The sequence below is a fragment of the Rhizophagus irregularis genome, chromosome 30 (genome assembly GCF_026210795.1).
Source record: "Rhizophagus irregularis chromosome 30, complete sequence".
In the NCBI taxonomy this organism is placed as follows: Eukaryota; Fungi; Glomeromycota; class Glomeromycetes; order Glomerales; family Glomeraceae; genus Rhizophagus; species Rhizophagus irregularis.
The window spans coordinates 2,242,797-2,266,854 of NC_089458.1; the positions used below are offsets into that span (position 1 = coordinate 2,242,797).

The following is a 24,058-nucleotide window of genomic DNA, read 5'->3' on the forward strand; positions in this document are numbered from 1 at the left end:
AATAGCCCTCAAAATTTTGAAAATTTCAATTATTTAGCAGCTTACAATCATTGGGCTTCTAAAGATCGGGCAATTTAATAATTATAGTGATTTATTTTTCATTTTTTTGGAACATTTTAGTGTAATTAATTATATTTTATAAATAAAATCTATAATATAATTAGGAATTTAGGATTTAAAAGTTAGGACGTTTTATATTATAAATTAATATAGTGCACATTTTTGTGCACAAAAATTTTTAAAAATTGAGTTCGTGACGTACGCAAAAAAAAAAAATTCTTATGTGCATGTGTGTACATTTTTTTTTCCAGATTTTATACACTGGTTGAAAGGTTGGAAACGTATTTTTTGGTTTATCTTTTGTATAGGTCACTAAAATCACATGACATTTATGCATGTATATTAATAACCAATTAAAATCGCTTTGATTACATACATGTGATATCTAAAATTAATGCGCGATTTTTTTTGTTTATTTTCAAAAATACACTTTTCTCTTCTTACTTATCTTTTATTAACGCTTTACAGTTTGTCTCTTCTTTTCTCTTTTATCCAAGTATACTTTACTTATCTTTTACAATATTAACAATACTTTGGCACTTTAGTTTATATATTTAATATAGTAAGACGTACTCATCTACCATATACAAAAGAAAAAAATAAAAAAAAGGAAAAAATGTACCCCTACCCACATACAAAAAAGAGAAAAATCTCTTTTAAATAAATAGTGGAACTGTTAAGCAAGGTATGAAAATAGGATATACGCGTATTTTTCATATTTTTCTTTACAATAGTGGTTTGAGTCTTTCTTTGTGGTATAAGTGTGAATATATTTTTCAACTGCCATATATCTATTGCTTGTTAAATATATTTGCTTTCTTTGTTAGACTGTGGTATTACAATATGAAGTGTGAATATATTTTTCAACTGCCATGTATCTATTGCTTGTTAAATATATTTGCAATTTCTTTTGTAATATTTGCTTTATCCTGGAGGAAAATGTTATGAAATAGGGCTGGATATTTTATGACATTTTCTGCCTTCCAATTACTTTGTCCAGGGGTAGTCTGATAATTTGTCGTTGTCCGTCAGTTGTAGCAACCAGCATTTTTTTACGATTTTAAGAAACAAAACTTTTTCAAAAATTTAATAAAGAAAGAACTAACTTAAAAATATTATTTTATTATTCTTTACAAAATGCTGGCGCTGGAGTTATTTTTTCTCTCACTTATCAAATCCCAACATGTCTAAAGACTAATCATGTAGTACGCTGTGGTCTAGAACCACCCGAGATTTTTGACTACCTAGGGATGAAGTTGTAAGGTACTTGTACCCGATAGGCTAGCCTCCTCTGACTTAGGGTCTTATTAATCGGGAGACAAGGTGGTTCCTAAGTACCTTCCACATCAAGGGCAAACATTTTTTGATACTGTGCGTCAAGATGGTAATCCTATATCTGCGAATTCAAGAAAAAAAACTCTAAATCAAAAGAATTTGGAAGCAACACATATCAAGGTAATCTAAGCATTCTTTTTAAAAAAATTTAATCAAAAATTAATTTGGTTTATATATAGTAAACTCAAGAAAAAGAAGATCTAATCATATATCTTCAGAAGAATATAAGAGTAACGCACATCAAGGTAATTTAAATATTTATTTTTTTTATTTATTAAAGAAAAATAATTAACAAGATCTATTTTCTCTTTAAACAGCAAACTTCAAAAAAGAGGTGAAATAAATACAAAGGTATATTTTTTACTAATTTTTATTTATATTATACACTTCTTTTCTTTTTTTCTAACCTACTAACGTTTGTTTTTACTAATATATTTTACTACTAAACATACTAATAACATTTTTTATTACTAACTATTTTTTACTAACATTTTTTTAATACTATTCTTTTTCTTTTACGAATACATTATTCATACTAATATCTTTATTACTAAAATACTATTTCTTTCTTTTAAATATTAAACAGATAAAAATAAGCGCTATTTGTAGATAACAGATATCTAATTATTTATATAGCTATATAGAATAATATATTTTTTTGTAATCTTTTTTATTATTAATTAAAAAACAATAAAACTTTTAGTTTAATTGAAAATAATAAAATTTGTGTAATAAAATTTTACTTTAGCCTGAATTAAAATTAAAAATTAATCTGAAATTATAATTTTGCCCAGATTAAATTATAATATTATATGAAAAAATTATCTATCGTATTGTCAGATAAATGTACGATATGTATCCTATATTTACCCGATATCTATATAACATGTGTCTGATATTATACTGACCAATATCTATATGATATTTATACGACATGTATAAGATATGTGCCCGATATTATACTACCCGATATATGTGTAATATGTGCACGATATCTATAATATATATCACCGAACTTCTGCATAAACATTACAGATATCAGGTACCCGATAGTGTGTAATGTAATCAGATATCGTATATATATCATATATATATCCTACATATATCTGGTACCCGATATGCAACCGATAGCCTCAATTTTGACCTGTGTGTAGTAGGCGCGGTTTCTGTCTTGGCATATGTCAACAAGTTCGTCCATTATAGCCCAGTTTCAATGGACATTATAGTGGAAATGACGTGAACGTGTGTGGTAAGGCATTATTAGATTAGATTTGATTTTTATAATTTGATTTTGGGATGAGTAAAAATTTGAAAAAAAGTCGTAAAATGTCACTTTAAATAAAATTTGAACAATATCTCTTTGGTTTAATTTTATTTCTCGTTTCAATTAAAATTTAATTTATTAGACTTTTCATCATTAAACATATTAATTAAATCTTATGCTGATATGATTATCTAAATATAAATATCATAATTAAATCAAAAAATAAAAAAAATCTTAGTTTGATTTCAGCTTCATTTCAATTAAAAATAATTTTAAATATAAATATCAATATATCATATTTAAAAATAAAAGTTTGCTATTTACCACCACTGGTGGTCAGCACTACTGTCACGTGATCATATATGTCACGTGACTTCGCTTCGTTTTCTTTTTTTAGTTTTATTTGTTCTTATAAAGTGTATGTAAAATGTAATAAAATTGACGCATTTAATAAAAGAAATTGATACTTTATTTATTTTGAGTGCAACTACATTTTTTTTGAGTGCAACTACGTTTATTTTAGTGTAACTACTATTTAACCACATTGCCCAACTATGTAATTATTCGTCTGAGTATTCATTTTCTTTATTAGCGGACGATTCAGCCTTGTATCTTGGACATCCTCGGATATTATGGCCTTTTCCAGAGCAATAGCTACATGTTTTCTGTGCTGTTGTTTCGTTAGATTTGCCTGATATAACACGATCATTTTCTACCACTGATTTATATCTCTTATGAGGTGGTCGTCCTTTCGGTCTATGATACTCAGGATTTGATACTTCGGGAAAAATCAACAAAGGTTGTTGATTATCTTGAATAGAAGACCCTTGTGACTCCTGTAATAGTTCAGTACCTGGAAATGAAAAAATCATTAGTATTCTGATGCTTAAACTATGCATATATGATATTAGGTACCTGGAAAAGAAATAGCGCTTAAACCAGTATTTCTACGATATTTCGTGATAAACTGGATCAAAATTGTGATTAATTCATCTGTAACATTTTCTGTAACGGTGATTTGAATACTCGTTTTAGCTACAGACATCGCAGCACCAAACTGAACTTTTTTGCTAACTTTTTCTCTAATACTTAGTGTATATACATTGTCTGTTTTAAATTGATTCATGTAACTTAATGGTATTGCCGTATGATTTCTTTCTCCATTCACAATCGTAATAAATCCTGTTGAATTAGGTAAATCTGAATTTGAATTCAGCCAACGCATATGAATATGCGAAATATGAAATATTGCATTGTCTGACTGAATAAAGACCCTGAACTGATGGCAACATATCATTTCTTGATTAACGATAAACATACAGGTGCAAAGAATCGTTGAATCTTCAAGTATAGCAACATAATGTGATTTGGAAGTTTTTGATCTAATATACGATACTTCCCAAAGCTCAGTAATGTCATCATAGGATATACCATTGAGGAGGTCTCGTAAACGGATTTGAGGTGTATCATATAAATGCTCCAATATACCATTAAAATTGCCGCCTTCTTCTTCAACTTGATCAATTGAAATCAAATTACCTTGATAGAGTAATGATTGGTTCATTTGAGCTCTTTGAATTGACAACGGAATAAGCAATAAATTAGCCTGTAATACAGAATCAAGTTCTTTAAAAATAGTTTTGTAAATTGATGGAAGCCCAACCGAAGGATTTGATTCATAATAGTCATTCATTCGGGTATATTGAGATTCTTTATCCAATTCACACTCAATGGCTGTAACTAACTCTTTCAATAATGTGCCTCGGTCAACAAGTTTTTTTATAACACTATTGATCGATTCTACGCGCTGTGTGCTTTCTACGCCTGCAGTAAAAATTTTTGATATGCAATAACGAGCCCAATATTCTCGACTAGGATAAAGTCATTTTTCAAGGTATGGGAGACATGGTTCGTACCTGGTCAACATTTCTCTATATTTTGTATTGAATTGTTCTTCACTGTAGCTATTCCTCATAGCGTAAAAATCGGACACGAAACTTGACGCAGCTTCATCTCGAAGCTTAGACTTTGCTTTCTTCTTGATGTTTTCAAGGAGATGGTAAATGCATAATAAGTGGCGTGTTTGCGGATAGACTACCTGAACGGCTGCTATTATGGCCGGATCACTATCAGTAAACAAAACCTTGGGCTGAAGGTCATTAGTTGCTTGCAGTGTACATTCGAGAATCCAATTAAAATCAGCCTGATTTTCGTATTTAGTTAATGCTTGCGCTACGATCCTTGTTTTATAATTATTGTCTATAGCAACAAATAGACTAAGAGCCATCTTGTATCGATTTTTTTTTGAGGTGTTATCATATACAATGACGTCGTGAAATTTGGGCCATAGATCGTTGCATTGTTGGCTCGTCATCCAAAATAGCCTGGTAAGTTCATTGGCTGGTCCTTCTAAACGTGGTATGACAGCACAACTTGGATTGTCTTCCTGTTGTTTTAATAAATACAAAAGCATTGTGGTAGCGTCAGTTTCATCATGAATTCTAACACCCTGAAACCTTTGAATTGCATTATATAAGTTTTTTTTTGCAATTTTATATTGAGGATATTCTTGAACAAGCAGTTTGTATTGCTGTCCAGCGCCTAGATTTCCATTTGTTGTATAATGTTTGATTTTATCGATAATTTGTTGTGGAAGTTGTAGGTTCTTTGATGCAAATTCAATGGTTTTAGGATCACATTGATGGTTATGCTCCTGTATAAACTTGGTAAGACGTATGAGATTCATATTTTTACCGAGATAAAAGCTAACTTGCCATGGGCAATCAGTTTTGTATGATGTATATTCTCGATGTAAACTAATATCCTCAACCTTCTTTGATTAATGAGTTCCAGATTTTCAGCAAATATAGCCGCGGCGTCGAATGATAGATTTATCAAAAGGATCAACATCCTTACGTCCTTTATTAACCACAAACCCATTTTGTTTTGCATACGAATCAATGATCACTTGGACGGATTCCCAATCATTGAATAAATCACCGATCTTTAATGTAACTTCGTTTATATTGACTATCTCATCATCCGTATCACTTTCTTCACTTTCTTTATTACCAGATGAATGATTTTCTGTCACATTATCGAAGTGTATAGGCACGACTATTTCATTATTCAGCACGACTATTTCATTATCCATGGAGAAAACAATATGGATATAAAAGGCTGTTTATTACTTTAAAAAAGAAGTGTGTCTTTGTTAGACGATAAGTATGTCTTTGATAGGCGACCTAATAGAATAGTCAAAATATAACATTCACCAAACAGAACAGTTGGTGTGTTCTTATGAAACTTGATCAAAATGGTCTAGCGTAAACTATTAAACAGAAGTAAAGAAAAAAATACGGGAGGCTTCGTGGGTATATGACAGAATACAAGCTGCAGCAAAACAATAAGCGATACAATATGACACGAAGCTACTATTGTTTTAGCGAAGCGAATTGCAGCAATATTTTATTTTGTGACGTAATACTCAACATAAATGGTTAAATTATTACGCGTTAATACTAATTAGGAAACTGCTAACTGCATAAATACATATTAAACAATAAACAAGGGAGCTAATAATTTATTAATTTATCAATAAAAATAATAAACACGTGACACTGGTGGTGACCACCAGTGGTTTTTTGTAGTAAATTTCTTAAAAATAAAACAATTTATTATTAGCACATTCTATTGAATTTTAAAAAAAATCAATTTTTTTTTTAAAAAAAATAATCATCAATATATCATATTTAAAAATAAACCAATTATATTCTGATTAAATATTTTGCGTACATTTTTTAAAAAAATCATAAAAAAAAATCTTGTACATTGTACATGCAATTACTAAATATCATCCTCCCCTTGTGATAAATAAAAAATTACGCAACACAAATTCAACACAAATTCAACACAAATTTAACAAATTTAACGAAATTTGGCCAAAATTAATAATTTTTTACCAGAATTATCAACACAAATTAAACACAAATTAAACACAAATTTCAGTCACGATTTATTTATATTACACCTGCTGTACGATGTACATGATTTTTTAAAATGCGGATTTCTGTAATTTTACGATATCGTATTTTCTGGCCAATCAAAATTAGGCTGATCCTTGCATGTGATTTAATTATTTAATCATGCACGCGTTTTTTGTCTTATTTATTTTTGTCTTTTATTTCTTTATTCTTTTGTTTAATATTTTTAATTTTTTTGTCTCTTCTTTCTATTATTTCTTTAATTATATATAATATATTTCATAATTTATTACTTTGCAGGTATAGAAATATTTATTTATTAATATTAATTATTTTAATATTAACGTGTTTTTTTTTACCTCTTTGTTACTTTGTATCGTAATACTAACAATAATATCCATGTTTCCTTTATTTCTTTTTACTTGTACTTTAATACTAATAATACTAACAATACTAACAGAACCTCGGACATCACATATATAACTCATAACTGATCTGCATGAATTTAAGTACTTTTTGCTCCTGTTAAAATAGACCTAATTTGCTAAAAATCAAATTATCATATTTCAAATTTATACTAATTTGCTAAAACTCAAAATATGAGTTAATAATCTTTCTTTTATTATCAATAAAAAAATAAATGATTAATATAAATTAAACTGCCAATTTTTATAATTAAAATATGTAGATTATAAATAAAATAATAATTAATAAAAATAATAAAATAAATAAATAATTATTAAAAAATAAAATGTTGCGAAACTAAACGGACGCTTTTTGGCCCGCATTATGCTTAATTTTGGCCGGAATTATACTTAATTTTGGCCAAAATATAACCCGGATCCCGAAACTAATACTTTTAAAAATATTATTTATAAAGTTAAAAAAAAAGGTTAAGTTAAATTTAAAAAAAAGTACCAATTTGCTCAAATATAAAATATGACTTTGTAAAATCAATACAATTTGCTAAAACTCATAATTATGACTATTAATTAATTTTCAATCAATTTGCTCTATCTAAAATTATGAGTTTAACCTAATTTTGATTGAATTTGCTAAAACTCAAATGTGAGTTATATATGTGATGTCTGGGTTCTATACTAACAACATGTTTGTTTTTTCCTTTCTCTTTATTTTTTTATTCTTTTGTTCAATTACTTTACAGATATAGAAATATTTATTTATCAATACTAATTATTTTAATATTAACACATTTTTTTTTACCTCTTTGTCACTAGTCGAAATAAGGCAAATCGGAAATAAGGCAAATCGTCCTTATTTCGGCTAAATTTCGGCTAATAATTGACGATCGTCTGTATATCAGGTGACATTCGGCATAGCCGATTTCCGATTTCACTAGTCGAAAAAGACCGGCCTATATTCAATTAAACATTTGACCATGATCTACGATTAGACATTGGTCGAATAGTCTAATTAAACGTCACGCATTACGCGTATCAAAGTTTAAAAAAGGATCTTTTTTAAACTTTCCCCTTTCATCCCTTCCTTTCACTTTACTTCGTCCCTACTTTTCCCTGTCTTTTCGTCCTTCCCCTCCCTTCCCCTATTGTCCTTTCTTTTCCCTTTTGTCCTTCCCTTGCTTCCCCTTTCGCTCTCCCCCTTTTCTCACACCTTTCTTCCGCCTCTTTTTCTTGGAAGTAATGTAAGTTTCGTTTTGAAACTTACATATTTTTTTTTAATTTTTTTTTTTAATTTAAGAAACGAATTTCTTTTCATTGTTTTTTTTTGTAGGACGCCAGCTTTAACACGAAACTGGACTTTAAGGTAAAAAACGGAAAAGTGAAGTTTTGTTAATTTAAGAAACGAACTAACGTTTCTTTTTATTATTTTTTTTTTGTAGGACGCATAGGAGAACGCCGGCTTTAACACGAAACTGGACTTTAAGGTAAAAAATGGGGAAAGGGAGAAGGGGAAGGGGATTTAGAACCAAGATTCTTAAGAATCTTGGTTTTTATTTTTTTTAATATTTCGGAACAGTTACTAACCGTTCCTTTCTTTTTTATAGGTTTCGGGCAGGCTTTCTAGTTCTGAAGAATGGAAAAGAACCAAGATTCGTAAGTAAACGAATCTTGGTTTAATTTTTTTGTTTTTTTTTTGTAATATTAACGAATGGTTACTAATAACCGTTTTTTTCTTTATTATTTTAGGATCGGGTTGGCTTCTGAGTTTCGAAGAATGGAAAGAACCAAGTTTCGTAAGTACGAGTATGAAACTTGGTTTATTTTTTATTTTATTTTTTTTCCTATTATATGAACGGTTACTAACCGTTCCTTTTTTTTTCTTATAGGTTCGGCCATTTGGGTGAGTTTCCGAAGAACGGAAAAAAACTAAGATTTCGTACTACGAATCTTAGTTTTTTTTTCTTTTTTTAATATTTGGAACGGTTATTACTAACCATTCTTTTTCTTTTATTTTTTATAGGTTCGGTGTCTCAGGAGGGGCTTCCGAGTTCCGAAGAACGAAAAAAAAAACCAAGATTCGTAAGTATATACGAATCATGGTTTTAATTTTGTTTTTTTTTTAATTTTATTAATGAACGGTTACTAATAACCGTTCTTTCTTTTTTTAGGTTCGTGAGTTCTGAAGAACGGAAAAGAACCAAGATTCGTAAGTATATACGAATCTTGGTTTTAATTTTTTTGTTTTGTTTAATTTTATCAATGAACGGTTACTAATAACCGTTCTTTTCTTTTTTTAGGTTCGGGTGGGCTTCCGATCTTTGGAAAAAGTGGACCAAGATTCGTAAGTAAGTACGAATCTTGGTTTAATTTTTTTTTATTATTATTATTACGAACGGTTACTAATAACCGTTCTTTTCTTTTTTTTAGGATCGGGTGGATTTCTGAATTCCGAAGTACGGAAAAGAACTAAGATTCGTAAGTATATACAAATCTTGGGTTTGTTTTTGTTTTTTTTTTTATTATTTGGAACGGTTTACTAACCGTTCCTTTTTTTTATTTTTTAGGTTTCGGGTTGACTTCCGAATTCTGAAGAACGGAAAATCAAGATTCGTAAGTAATTACGAATCTTGGTTTAATTTTTTTTATTATTATTATTACAAACGGTTACTAATAACCGTTCTTTTCTTTTTTTTTAGGATCGGGTGGATTTCTGAATTCCGAAGTATGGAAAAGAACCAAGATTCGTAAGTATATACGAATCTTGGTTTTGTTTTTGTTTTTTTTTATTATTTGAAACGGTTTACTAACCGTTCATTTCTTTTATTTTTTAGGTTTCAGGTTGACTTCCGAAGATCAGAAGAAAAGGAACCAAGATTCGTAAGTAAGTACGAATCTTGGTTTAATTTTTTATTATTATTATTATTACAAACGGTTACTAATAACCGTTCTTTTCTTTTTTTTAGGATCGGGTAGATTTCCGAATTCCGAAATACGGAAAAGAACCAAGATTTGTAAGTATATACGAATCTTGGTTTTGGTTTTGTTTTTTTTTATTATTTGTAACGGTTTACTAACCATTCCTTTCTTTTATTTTTTAGGTTTCGGGTTGACTTCTGAAGATCGGAAGAAAAGGAACCAAGATTCGTAAGTAAGTACGAATCTTGGTTTAATTTTTTTTATTATTATTATTACGAACGGTTACTAATAACCGTTCTTTTCTTTTTTTTAGGATCGGGTGGATTTCTGAATTCCGAAGTACGGAAAAAGATCAAGATTCGTAAGTATATACGAATCTTGGTTAAATTTTTTTTATTAATATTAATGAACGGTTACTAATAACCGTTCTTTTCTTTTTTTTATAGGTTTGGGTGGATTTCCGACGAATGGATGAACCAAAACCAAGATTCGTAAGTACGAATCATGGTTTATTTTATTATTATTATTTTATTATAATTTTGAATTAGCAATATTTATTTGTAATTTAGATAGATGCTAATAATAATATAATTATAAAGTTTTAAGCATTTAATTAATAAATACATTTAATAAATTTGATAATAAAAATTGAAATAAATTCAGAAAAAAATAGTCCGATTTTTGTCCGATTTAAGTTCTGAAGTACATCTGATTGACTGTCCGAATTTAGTATGATTTAGTTCTGATTTATGTCCAATTTAAGTTCCGAAGTACATCTGATTGGCAGTCAATCGGATAACAATCGGAATATATTTTTTTGTAAAAATCGGACATATTTCAGCCATAATTCGACCTAAAATCGGATATCTGATTTTTAGCCGATTTGCCTTATTTCTACTAGTGTGTTACTTTATGTCGTAATACTAACAATAATATCCATGTTTCCTTTATTCCTTTTTACTAGTACTTTAATACTAACAATACTAACAATACTAACAATATGTTTATTTTTTCCTTTCTGTTTATTTCTTTATTTTTTTGTTCAATTACTTTGCAGGTATAGAAATATTTATTTATTAATACTAATTATTTTAATATTAACGCATTTTTTTTACCTCTTTGTTATTTTATGTCGTAATACTAACAATACTATCTACGTTTCCTTTATTCCTTTTTACTTGTACTTTAATACTAACGATAATATTCATGTTTCTTTTACTCATTTTACTGTTTCTTTAACTCTTTTTAATACTAACAATAATAACAATATTTCTTTTATCTTTATATCTAATACTAATATTACTATAGCTATTTCTCTTCTTTTTACATCTAATAATATTGTTACTCTTTACTTTTTTTTTTACTTTTATGTATTCTGTATATATTAATAAATACTTGTAATTTTTTATAGTTTAATAAAATTATATCTAATAAAATATACATTATATAAACTTATAGTACAGAAAATGAAGTATTATTTATCAAAATATTTTAAAACATTACGAAATATTACGTTGTGTAAAATCACAGAATATTACGATATGGAGCATTACGCATCATAGAATTTCAAAATATTTTAAAAAGTTACAAAATATTATGCTTACGCAAACTTATGGCAGGTCTGAAAACTTACAAAATATTATGTAAAATTATGAAATATTGCGAACTGCAAAATTATGGAATATTACAAATCGTAAAATTACGAAGCTTTGCATATCGTAATATTTCAAAATATTTTAAAAAGTTATAAAATATTACGCTTACGCAAACTTGCAGCAGGTCTGGAAATAGGGATGGTAAAGTCCTAGGTCCTGGACCTAAAGACCTAGTCCTAGAACCTGGTCTGCAGATCTTTAGGTCCAAATTTTGGACCAGAAGCATACCAGGTCCTAAAAAGTCCTAGTCAATAAGGTTATAAGAGATCTATATGTTTAAATTATATATGTATAATTTGCTGTAAATTTGATTTTAAGTAATTATAAATTATAAAAAAGTGCACTGCAATATTGCAATACAATTTTTATATTATTAAAATCATATAAAAAATAAGTTGCGATATTGCGATTCACATTTTTATATTAAAATCAATATAAAAAAGTGAATTGCGATACTGCAACTCACTTTTTTTATATAAAATCAATATAAAAAAGTGAATCCCGATACTGCAACTCACTTTTTTTATATAAAATCAATATAAAAAAGTGAATCCCGATATCGCAACTCACTTTTTTTATATAAAATCAATATAAAAAAGTGAATCCCGATATCGCAACTCACTTTTTTTATATAAAATCATTATAAAAAAGTGAATCCCGATATCGCAACTCACTTTTTTTATATTAATTATTACTAAAATTCATAAAATCTATAAATAACTTAGTCAGGACCAGGTCCTGGGACCAGGTCCAGGACTGGTCTTAACAGGACCTGGTCCGCAGGTCCATTCAATAGGACTTATAGGTCTCAGGACCAGGACCAGACCAGAACTGACCTAACCATCCCTATCTGGAAACTTACAAAATATTATGATATGTAAACTTGCATAACTTTTCGCACTATATAATTTCCTGATGTGGTAATCCCTAACAAGATTTCTCCACTTTTGGCTGCACTGTTGCTCAGAAACCCTCATTCAAAATATTCTATTTATTCTGATTCAATTAAATGGATTGGTTAATTTGAATTTAAATTCTTTCTTAAAGAAATTATAGATATTAGTTATATGAACCTATTGGCAACAGAGTCCCAAAAATCATGGTGGCTTCTACCATTAATATGATGGTAAATGTAAGTTTATTATAATAAATTAAAAAAATATTGCTAAATTAAATAAAATAATATGCTTACCTCTTTTAATTCATTATAACTAATTTTTCAGAATCATTAAGTTGTTTTAAAGCAACTGTTATATTAGGATTATTATAATCAAAATCATATTTTTCTTCATTCCAACAGCATGGACTATCAATCCATATAGCTTTATAAATTTTACTAAATCCTCTTTCTTTAACAAATTTTATCCTTTTAAATTGATTATAAGGAATAAATTTCATTTGGCTAGATTTTTGCCAAATTCTCAACCAATTTCTAAGCATTTATTCAAAATTTTCATGTCAGGATCATCATTGCTTTTTAGTTTCATTAAAAAGCTTTTTATTAAATTTTTTTGTTGGCAGTGGTATTTTTTGGTTCTGAAAGATTTTTATTATTTTTGTTAATTTGTTTGGGCATTTTGCTCAAATATTAATTACTATTTGGTCTCAAAGAAACATATATATACTTTATTAACAATACATAATATTGTGTTTTACGAAATAATCTTATTTATCATTATAGTATATAATTCGATAATACATACATACATACAGTACTATACAGTATATGTATTTAAAGTGTTATTTAAAGTTAAATGACTCAAATCAGATATACTTATGAAAGCAATTAAATTTATTAAATTCAACTCACTCACCTTTAGGATTGATATCAAAACAAACAATTCAACAGGAAAGTCCTCGAACTTGCTAAGTATAGGATCGAAGTCGAGCAAACAATTTAATGTTGATTCCTAACTCAAGACTACTAAGATCTAAGACGAGCAAACAGATCAAACAAATTTGGTTCATGACGCACAATCAAAAAAATCGAGATCAAACTCACCACTTACCTATGGAACAAATAATCCAACAAGGATCGATGTTGAACTCACAACGTATTATTTGATGCATCATTGACAAGACAAATACAGTAGTACTATGTTTATTATTAAAATAAAGTTGAATTGCCATTATTGATAATATGTAACAATAATACGATCAATATAATAACGATAATGTGTTCGTAATTATTTTTATTTACATTAGCCATATGCGCAATTCAAGAATGCAAATTAATAAGTATGTCGTATTATTATAAAATTTAAGCTTTTATTCATGCACTACATATCCAAACATTTGTATTTCAAAAAAATGTCTGAAATTAGGGGATTATTTATTTCTACAGATTCCACAGATGGAAAAATGGATTACATTAAAGGCACGATGAAAAATTTAGTGCAATACTGACAGATTATGAAAATAAAGTGCTCAAAAGAATATTTAAAAGAAAGTGATTTAAGAATTCTTTTTTACTATATGTCGAATCAATATGTAGGATACTGAAATCAACGGATCGAAATTAATTGAGTGTAATCTACATAAATCAATATTCTGAGATGATGAGTTGTCCTTATATTAAAGTAGTAGACTTGCGTGAAAATAATTTCATCCGAAAACGATTATCATTAGCTCGTTATTGCTTGTTTTATTCTCATACATGTTCTTTTATTGGTGATGAATACAAAAATATGAATTGGTTGCACAATCTAGTATTTTGATGTGGTTGCCCAAAGTCGAACACAAAAAGGTTCAACGGGATTTTTTTTATCTGTTGTTTTCTACTAAATATGTAGACATGTTGCAACTCCTTAAAAATTTTGTACTACCTAACTATGAGATGGATAACCAGCTGTTAAATTTATACATTACCGTGTATCACAAGAACAGATGACATTGCTATTTAGAATTTAGTAATTCTTTACCTACATAATAAAATAAATAAAAAGTTTTGAACATTTAAAAATAACGTAATGTCATACCATAATTATAAAGGAAATTTTAAACAACATCTAACAAACGCATGAAAATTAAAAGTTACACTAGTTAGACTAATCACATCGTAAATACAAATCTGGTAAGTACACTTTTTAGACCCTTTTTTTTTGTAGTATAAGGTCGAGGGAAACTGCCCAATGTAGTTAAATTAAAATGGATCTCTTGTTTATTTTTCTTATTTAAAGACACGTTTTTTTATCGAATTTCTTCGAATAGCCATAATGACATATAGCATTGTTGATATTCGTAAAACTGACACCTGTCTTAAAAATTCAATTATTAATGGAATTAATCAATCAACGAAATCTATTCCAGCTATCGTACTTTATGACGAGCTCGGTTTGCAATATTATGAGAAAGTTACTTATCTTAAAGAATATTATTTAACGGAAGCTGAAATTGATATTCTGAAGAATAAGGCTGACCAAATTAGTGATTATATACCTGAAGGTAGCTCTCTTATTGAATTGGGTTCAGGGTATGTTTTCTTTTAATGGTCGTTTGTTACACAATCTATCTAACAAGAAATCTTTAGAATTATTTGATAATCTTATCTATTCCCCTCCTTCGTTTTGATTTAATTTTTTCTAGTGCGTTACGAAAAACGAGACTTCTTCTCGATTCTATTGAAAAACAAAAGAAAAAGGTCATTTATTATGCGCTCGATCTTATGGAAGGCGAACTCAAAAGGACATTATCGTCACTAGGAAAATTTCAATATGTTAAACTTGTGGGACTCTGGGGAGTATATGAAGATGGAATAGACTATGCTTCAAATTTACCTGGAGACTCGCACAAAACTATACTGTGGATGGGTTCTTCAATTGGAAATTTTAATAGGGATGAAGCTGCTAATTTTGTTAAAACTATTCAAGATAAAGCTATGAATCCAGGAGATTTGTTTTTAATTGGAATTGACAGAAGAAAAAACCCCGATAAAATTACTGCCGCATATAATGATCCAAAAGGAATTAATGCTAAATTCATAATGAATGGATTGAATCACGTTAATGCTATTTTCGATCAACCTATATTTGATAGTAATAATTTCGAACATGTTACAATGTATAATGATGATGTTGGTAGGCATGAGGCTTATTGTAAGGTTAAGAATGACACCACGTTAGAATTCAAGGAATCCAAAGACAATCCTAAAACAATAATTAAATTGAACAAAAATGAACTTATTAACATAGGATATTCACACAAATACAATAAAGCTGAAACTGATGCTTTGTTCGATTTTAGTTTACTATCATATATGGAAAGTTGGACAGATTCTCAATCACTCTATGACCTCCATTTAGTCTATAAATCACCTTTTCACTTTACAAGAAAATTTGACTCACATAAATAAGTCCCTACGATTGAAGAATGGAATATGGTTGACTCATTTCACGATAAACCTATCGAACATAGACCTCGGTTTATTTTTTATACTGGACATCTTGCATTAGATATTTTAAACAAGATTTTACTGAACTTCAGAATTTTTCTAGAAATCGATCCTGATTTTAGATCATTGAAATTTGATGACCTATCCCTTCATTTGTAATTATAACAAGTGTACTAAATATAATAAAGAATATTAGAATACTACATTATTGCCCTTCAACTATAATACAGGTCGCAAAATTATGTAATTTGCAGATCAATGTAGTTATTAGTACCATACATATGATAATAAAATATAATGCTATGTATGCATATATAAATATCGTCCGCAATATTTAAACGTAATAAATTGTATCTTCATGTTGGAATTGATTTCGTTTTTATCTTTTGCATTAAAAAATAAAAAATGAGTAATATAAATTACCTTTTCGAAATTATTGCATGTGTGATGTGTAATAAATGCTAATCCGTAATTGTGTGTAATCGCTTGCATTAGTCTCATCGATCAACAAAAAAAATACCGCGGTTATTTTATTTCTTTGCCCGGAGAATGTTTATCCTGGATTGCTGATTTTAATCGGCATTACTTCTCAATTGGTACTAGTGGTAAATATAACAAGTATGCATGCTCAGAATTGGATTTCGCTATTTAGCGGAGGTCTTTCCACTAGAGTTACGATCTGAGGATCATCTGTCATCTGTCAACCGACCAGATTTCTTATGGCATATGGCAAGCCAAATCGGACAAAAGTCTGTCAATGCACAGATAAATTATTACAATTATTTCTTTCCATTTTTAGTAATTTTTCGCAGATAAACTGTAATGTTTTGCATTTATTATCTGCAAAACTTTCCAAAAATTTTTACAGATATTTTTTCTGAATTTTCCCATTTTTTATTATCTGAACTTCAACAGATAATTTATCTGTGCATTAACAGATAATTATCTGAATATTAACAGATAATCATCTGGGTATATGGCAAGCCAAATCGGACAAAAGTCTGTCAATGCACAGATAAATTTTCACAGTTATTCTTTGCCATTTTTAGTAATTTTTTGCAGATGATCTGTGATATTTATCTGCGAAACTTTCCAAAAATTTTTACAGATATTTTTTCTGAATTTTCCCATTTTTTATTATCTGTACATTAGCAGATAATTATCTGAATATTAATAGATAATCATCCAGATTTTAACAGATAAATTATTCTAATTATTAAGACAATAATTTGTATTTTAGTTTTAGAGAGAATAGTATTAAATGTATTAATTTAAAATAATTTTTAAAAATTTATTTGTTTAATTTAAAAACAAATAGTACAATTGAGATATTAAAAAAAAATAATTCACTTCTGTTATAGTATAAAATAAAAATATAAATAAATTATGTATCAAAAACTATAAAGTAATTATTATTTATTAATAAAATATTATAAAAAGTATATTAATAAACATTAAAAACTTTCCTTGTAAAGCATAAAAAAATTATGAAAAAAGTTTATATTTGACAAGTTTTAAACTTCTAAAAAAATTTTTTTTTAATTTATTACACAAAAAAATATATAAATCTGACAATAATTTATCTGCTATTACCCAGTATGGCAAGCCAAATCGGACAAAAGTCTGTCAATGCACAGATAAATTATCACAGTTATTTCTTTCCATTTTTGGTAATTTTTCGCAGATGAACTGTGATATTTTGCATTTATTATCTGCAAAACTTTCCAAAAATTTTTACAGATATTTTTTCTGAATTTTCCCATTTTTTATTATCTGAACTTCAACAGATAATTTATCTGTGCATTAACAGATAATTATCTGAATATTAACAGATAATCATCTGGGTAATAGCAGATAAATTATTGTTAGATTTATATATTTTTTTGTGATAAATTAAAAGAAACATTTTTTAGAAGTCTGAAACTTGTCAAACTTAAACTTTTTTTCATGATTTTTTATTTATTGCTTTACAAGAAAAGTTTATAATGTTTATTAATATACTTTTTATAATATTTTGTTAATAAATAATAATTACTTTATAGTTTTTGATACATAATTTATTTATTATATTTTTATCTTACACTATAACAGAATGAATTGTTTTTTTTTAACAATTGTACTATTTGTTTTTAAATTAAACAAATAAATTTTTAAAAATTATTTTAAATTCATACATTTAATACCATTTTCTCTAAAACTAAAATGCAAATTATTATCTTAATAATTAGAATAATTTATCTGTTAAAATCTGGATGATTATCTGTTAATATTCAGATAATTATCTGCTAACGTACAGATAAATTATCTGTTGATGCACAGATAATAAAAAATGGGAAAATTCAGAAAAAATATCTGTAAAAATTTTTGGAAAGTTTCGCAGATAATATATGCAAAATATCACAGATCATCTGCAAAAAATTACTAAAAATGGCAAAGAATAACTGTGAAAATTTATCTGTGCATTGACAGACTTTTGTCCGATTTGGCTTGCCATATACCCAGATGATTATCTGTTAATATTCAGATAATTATCTGTTAATGCACAGATAAATTATCTGTTGAAGTTCAGATAATAAAAAATGGGAAAATTCAGAAAAAATATCTGTAAAAATTTTTGGAAAGTTTTGCAGATAATAAATGCAAAACATTACAGTTTATCTGCGAAAAATTACTAAAAATGGAAAGAAATAATTGTAATAATTTATCTGTGCATTGACAGACTTTTATCTGATTTGGCTCGCCATTACAGTTATTTCTTTCCATTTTTGGTAATTTTTCGCAGATGAACTGAATTAATAAGAAATTAAAGAAAATATATTTGCAAATAAAAAGTTATTTTGAAATTAAAGAAGATATTTTTGTAATAAAGTTTTTTTTGCATTTGGTTTTTTTCGCGTCAAGAGATTTTTTTTCAAAGATTATCATCATAGTTTTTATTTTACTAAATAAAGCAATTGTGTATTTACCATATTTAGTATCGAGTACACAAAAGTCACGTTACTGAAGATTTTTTGGTGATGTTCTTGGAGTAGTTCTTTCTACATATAAATCATATGATTCTGATTCCATAGCATTCTTCATGACATGATTAGCTTCATTTTAAATATATACTCACTTTATGTAACAATAATTTTCTTATATGGAAATATATATTACACAAAATATATAATTCCAGCTGAAATTATAAATCACGTGTCATAATGCTGGTAATGGATAAATTGGAATTTCAGAATAATTTTGGCATTTCAGAAAAGTTTCGGAAAAATTTCTGGGCCTGAAATTAGTTTCAAAATTCGGAAATAGTTTTGAACAGCAGCTTTACTCCTAACAATATTGAAGATTTTAATTGGGACAAAGCCTTTGATCAGTGGGAAAAAGAGCAAGTACAACAGGTTAATCAGAATTAGACGATTCATTTATTAATTCGTACATAAATAGTTTTTTTTTTATTTTTATACATATTTTTTTAAAGCAAATTAAACTTTTTTTATATAATTTCTTATTATTTGTTAATGAATTTAGCTTCATATCCTGTAATATTGATCTTATTGATTTCTATTATATCAAATTAAAAAAAAATATTTAGCATAAATTGTAATTTATTTACATTTAATTGTATCATAAAAGATAAACTTGAGAATAAAAGTTGTAATTATTATAGACTATATATTTGAAATTTATTATACTTTAATGCTAAATAATTATTGATATTTTATATTACATCATTATTATAATAGTGTTATTATTTTAATTTTAGTAATGGTGATATAATATTAGTAATATGTTGTAATAATATATTACAATTATTAAAATTAGAATTAATAAAATTAAAACTTAGTTAAAGATCCATCTTTTTTTTAGGTTAGCTTTTTTAAAAAAAAAACTTTTAATTTAGCAGTTTAATTTTGATAATTTTTTTTATTTTAATTAAAGTAATAAGAATTATTAATTAAAAAAAATTATTAAAATCAGATTATTAAATCATAAAATAATGTTTTTGTAAAGAAAAAGTTTAATTTATATGAAATATAATGATAAGTATACATTTAAAACTTACTTACTTCTAATAATGGTTTTTAAATAAAAGTTCAGATTTATTATTAATTTTACCAACTTTCTTATTTTATAATTTTACTATATATATATAGAATAACGTTTTAAAATTATATTAAATTTTATCTTAGATTTTCAAAGACTTAAATTTTTTTAAATATTAAATAAATAAAATATTTTATAATAATTAAGTAGATAGATTAAGTAGACATCACTATATATATAGTGATATCTACTTAATCTATCTACTTACACCATAGTGATGCCTACTTATAGATATTGATGTATACTTACTTATTTTTACATGTCTACGCCCCTTCGATGCTTTATTGCTATCCATCTGTTTTTACTGGTCTGTAACTGTTTGGTCGCTAAGCAGGGCAGAGGTTTGTTTTTCCACTCTATGACCCTTTTGGTTGCCATATTTGAGGTCGAGGGTGTGGTCCATTTGCTGGCCTTTTAAGTTGCTGAAATAGTGTAAAAAAATCGTCGGGTGGCGCAGTAAATTTGCAGTTCAGATTTTGGCCGGCTTTATACCATAATTTCGGCCAATCTTTGGAAATTAGCGCCATGGTAGCGTCCTGATAGCGTCCTGGTAGTATCCTGGAGCTGTCGTATGGAACTGGCTGGGAACCTGAGTGTTTCTATTAGTTTGCCAGTTTCAGGCCGAACTTGAATGCCGAATTTGTACTGCGCCTTACTTGCGCCAGTCGCGTGATCCTGTTACAGCACCGAACACCCTTTCATAGTTACGGGCTAGTGACGAGAATATTTTCAGAACATTTTTGGCTTGGGTTGCGGGCTCTTCCCCGTTACCTTCCCGTCACATTCGAGGTGGTGGTTGGTTGAAGGTTTGGAGATGTCCATTTGATTGCCGGATGAGGCACAAAGTGCCGAGTTGGCGACCCAGATGCGCAATCCTGCCTTCCATAACCCTTTTGATTGCTGAGGATGAGACTCGAAGTGCCGAATTGGTTCAGAATTTACAGCTTTCATACTCTTTTTCGTGTATTCTCCTGAATCTTTCTGCCCTCCCGATTTCTTTCCTGCCTATCAGCGGTAGTACCCCAGGTTGTAATTTCTTATTTTCTTTCCTTATATATTATTCTAACTTGGGGTACTACCAATTTTATATTTTATTTTTCGCTCTTGCCTTTCTAGAACCCTTTCCCGTATAGTTACTACTCTGGGATACTTTAGGATACTACCACATCGACCACTTTGGAGTAATACTACATCGATCACTTTGGGGTACTACCACATCGTTTACTTTCTTTTGGCTTGGCGCTGGGTACTACACTAACCCAGTATTTTACTAGCAAGCATATTCGCTCAAAATTATATAGAATTTTTATTTTGAACTTTGCTAGTTTCTCTGTTATTTTATACTGCTTTCTTGCATATACACCATGCTTCTTGCGCAAAAAAATGCTGGGCCTGGCCCACTTGTTTGTTCCGAACTGCTTGAATTAATTTTTAGTAATCTCAAGATTAAAGATATACTATATTCCTGTCTTACTATAAATCATCAATGGAATTTTGAAGCATTTCGAGTTATTTTAAAGCAAAATGAAAGGGAACTTCGTGAAGATCTTGATTTTATAAAATATCGGTTAGACTGGAGTAAACAAGAAATAACCCGTATTCATACAGTTCTTTATACTCTGTATTATGATTGGATTACAGCAGGAGAAGAAATTGCAAATGTTCATGCAGTAATCAAATCCCATATAAATAATCTTACAAGTATTCTTCCCTGTCTTATTAAGTCTTCTGTCTTACGAAACAAATTTCATGTACAATGGCAAAATCTTTATAAATAAACGAAAAAATTGTTAAAAGATATCGATCTACTTGATAATATCAATAATACATAAAAAGAGCGAATATATAGACAAGATTGTTGAGCTGTATTGTCAAGTACTCTTAGCCGAAATTGCCACTTCCTGCTAAGAATACTGGCGATATTTATTTTTACTTATGCAATAGTAGTAGCCAAGTTTAATTTTACTTTCGAACTTGCACCTGGATTTGCATATATCCAGATCGATTCTTCTGGCCAAACTAGTCCAGAGCTAATGATCACTACCGCAAATTTCTGTATGTGATATTCTATTGTACCTATAAAATGCAAGACGATATTAATACTAAAGCTTTGGCATATGCCCAAAAGCGTGAAAGAAGATACTTAGCTAAAGTTAGTTCTAATACATATTTATGGGCATGTAAAAAAGGCCATCAATGGGAGGCGCCATATAAAAATATGAAACAGAATTATAGATGGTGCAATATTTGTCCTAATGTACCAGAAAGAACATGCTGGTATATATTTGAGGATTTATTGCATAAAAAATTTCCTCTCCGAAAACCTAAATTCTTGGAGGGATTACATCTAGATGGATATAATGAAGAACTAGGCTTGGCTTTTGAATATAGCGGTAATCAGCACTATCAAATCGTCCCTTTTTTTCACCCGCAAGGGCAGATGGATCTAGATGCACAAATCTGGCGTGATTGGAAAAAGAAAGCGTTATGCTATCGGGAAGGAGTAATCCTTATTACAATCCCTTACTGTATAGTAGACTTAGAAACTTTTATAAGGAGCGCTTTGTACGCATTCGGTTATCTCCCAATACCCACCTAGGAGGTAACATGGGCTCTTCCTTAATATGCATCAATTGTTCTCTCACGAAAGGGCGTTGGGGTCCCCTGATTCATCTAAATAATATAAAATAGGCATTGGAGGATTCTTTCCAACAACAATTTTCCGAATCTTATGCAGGCTGGGAGACCATATCGGATCTGTTATTCTGCGTCGTTCGAAAGGATCATTTTCCCACTCTCCAGGAGCGAGCAAAAATCGGATAGTAGTACTCTTTGGTAGTTGTGGTTCATCAACACCTATTGGGCGATTATATTTTACTGATGGTTTGGAATATATCTGCTCAAGTTTTGTGGCGTCATTAGGACTCATCCCAATCAATCGAGTTGGACTATCATTCATATTATCAACAATTTTTCTTGCAAACTGCTCACATTCTCTACAGCACTTGCCAGTAGGTAGGAGAAACTCTATTGAATACTGATTTTTAAAAACTCTATATTCAAATAATCCAGCATAACGATCGATCATTGCAAAACTTGTATGCCTGAAACGTGCTATAATTCTTCGGATCTCAACGCCATGTTCATTCATTAATAAAGTCACGTATCCCATAAACTCAGTGCCCTTATTACATTGCAATTTTCGAGGCCAGTTAAGAGGTTTATCAGGATTATCATATATACTCTTAAATGCTTCCGCAACTTCCTCACTGCTCTTTGATGTTAAAAAAACGAAATCTTTATATCTAGTCGCGCAGTCTATAACCAATAGTACATAGTAATATATTGGGCCATCATTATCTAGTAAATTTGTATCCATATTTTCATCATATGGTATTTTGATTAAATCACATTGGTGTACAGTATTTGGCTTCGTGATTTTAGAGTAACTGGCATAAGGTATATGCTTTGGTGAAGAACGAAAAATTTGATACATTGCTTGGCCCTCAAGCCATTTTTTTACATTAATAAATGGAAAGCTGTAGCCGGCTTTTTTACAAGCATCCCACAATCTCTTAACATTTTGATACAGACCTTCAGGACGATAATATAGTTTTTGCAAGGCAAGATGCTGGTCTAAATTATGAGCTTTTTAGGGATCGATATTAATCGTAGGTATTTGTTTTGCTATGATTTGATTTAGCTCTCGCGCTTTTTGAGGATCGATATAAATAACCGGTCTTTCGACTTGGTGCTCTCCCATTCCAATTTTTATAATTACAAAAAAAAGCTAGCATCTATAAAGTCAGATTCTATTTATTAGCTAGGGCACTTTTTTCCTTGCGGTTAACAAAAATATGTTTCTTGAATAAGTATCCTAGCTTTTCAAAAACTATGGAGTATTACGAGCTATGCAAATTAGACGAAACTGTACC

General features: G+C 28.7%; 6 protein-coding genes across 6 annotated transcripts; 3 read left to right on the forward strand and 3 right to left on the reverse strand.

Moving 5' to 3' along the window:
• Window positions 1-12,832: 12,832 nt before the first annotated feature.
• OCT59_021886 (uncharacterized protein) lies at window positions 12,833-13,075 on the reverse strand (the record flags this gene model as incomplete). The annotated part of the gene is made up of 1 exon (XM_066146814.1): window positions 12,833-13,075. The coding sequence occupies one exon, from the start codon at window positions 13,073-13,075 to the stop codon at window positions 12,833-12,835; it is 243 nt and encodes an 80-aa protein (XP_066005917.1).
• Window positions 13,076-14,850: 1,775 nt separating this feature from the next.
• Window positions 14,851-16,242, forward strand: OCT59_021887 (uncharacterized protein; the record flags this gene model as incomplete). Its single annotated transcript, XM_025309437.2, has 2 exons — window positions 14,851-15,107; window positions 15,221-16,242. 2 exons carry the CDS (start codon window positions 14,851-14,853, stop codon window positions 15,984-15,986), a joined length of 1,023 nt encoding a protein of 340 aa, XP_025173914.1. The 3' UTR covers window positions 15,987-16,242.
• A 4,610-nt stretch (window positions 16,243-20,852) lies between these two features.
• OCT59_021888 (uncharacterized protein) lies at window positions 20,853-21,074 on the reverse strand (the record flags this gene model as incomplete). Its single annotated transcript, XM_025311209.2, has 1 exon — window positions 20,853-21,074. The coding sequence occupies one exon, from the start codon at window positions 21,072-21,074 to the stop codon at window positions 20,853-20,855; it is 222 nt and encodes a 73-aa protein (XP_025173913.2).
• Window positions 21,075-21,487: 413 nt separating this feature from the next.
• Window positions 21,488-21,901, forward strand: OCT59_021889 (uncharacterized protein; the record flags this gene model as incomplete). Its single annotated transcript, XM_066146815.1, has 1 exon — window positions 21,488-21,901. One exon carries the CDS (start codon window positions 21,488-21,490, stop codon window positions 21,899-21,901), a length of 414 nt encoding a protein of 137 aa, XP_066005918.1.
• Window positions 21,902-22,206: 305 nt separating this feature from the next.
• Window positions 22,207-22,722, forward strand: OCT59_021890 (uncharacterized protein; the record flags this gene model as incomplete). Its single annotated transcript, XM_066146816.1, has 1 exon — window positions 22,207-22,722. One exon carries the CDS (start codon window positions 22,207-22,209, stop codon window positions 22,720-22,722), a length of 516 nt encoding a protein of 171 aa, XP_066005919.1.
• Window positions 22,723-22,764: 42 nt separating this feature from the next.
• OCT59_021891 (uncharacterized protein) lies at window positions 22,765-23,211 on the reverse strand (the record flags this gene model as incomplete). The annotated part of the gene is made up of 1 exon (XM_066146817.1): window positions 22,765-23,211. The coding sequence occupies one exon, from the start codon at window positions 23,209-23,211 to the stop codon at window positions 22,765-22,767; it is 447 nt and encodes a 148-aa protein (XP_066005920.1).
• Window positions 23,212-24,058: the final 847 nt, after the last annotated feature.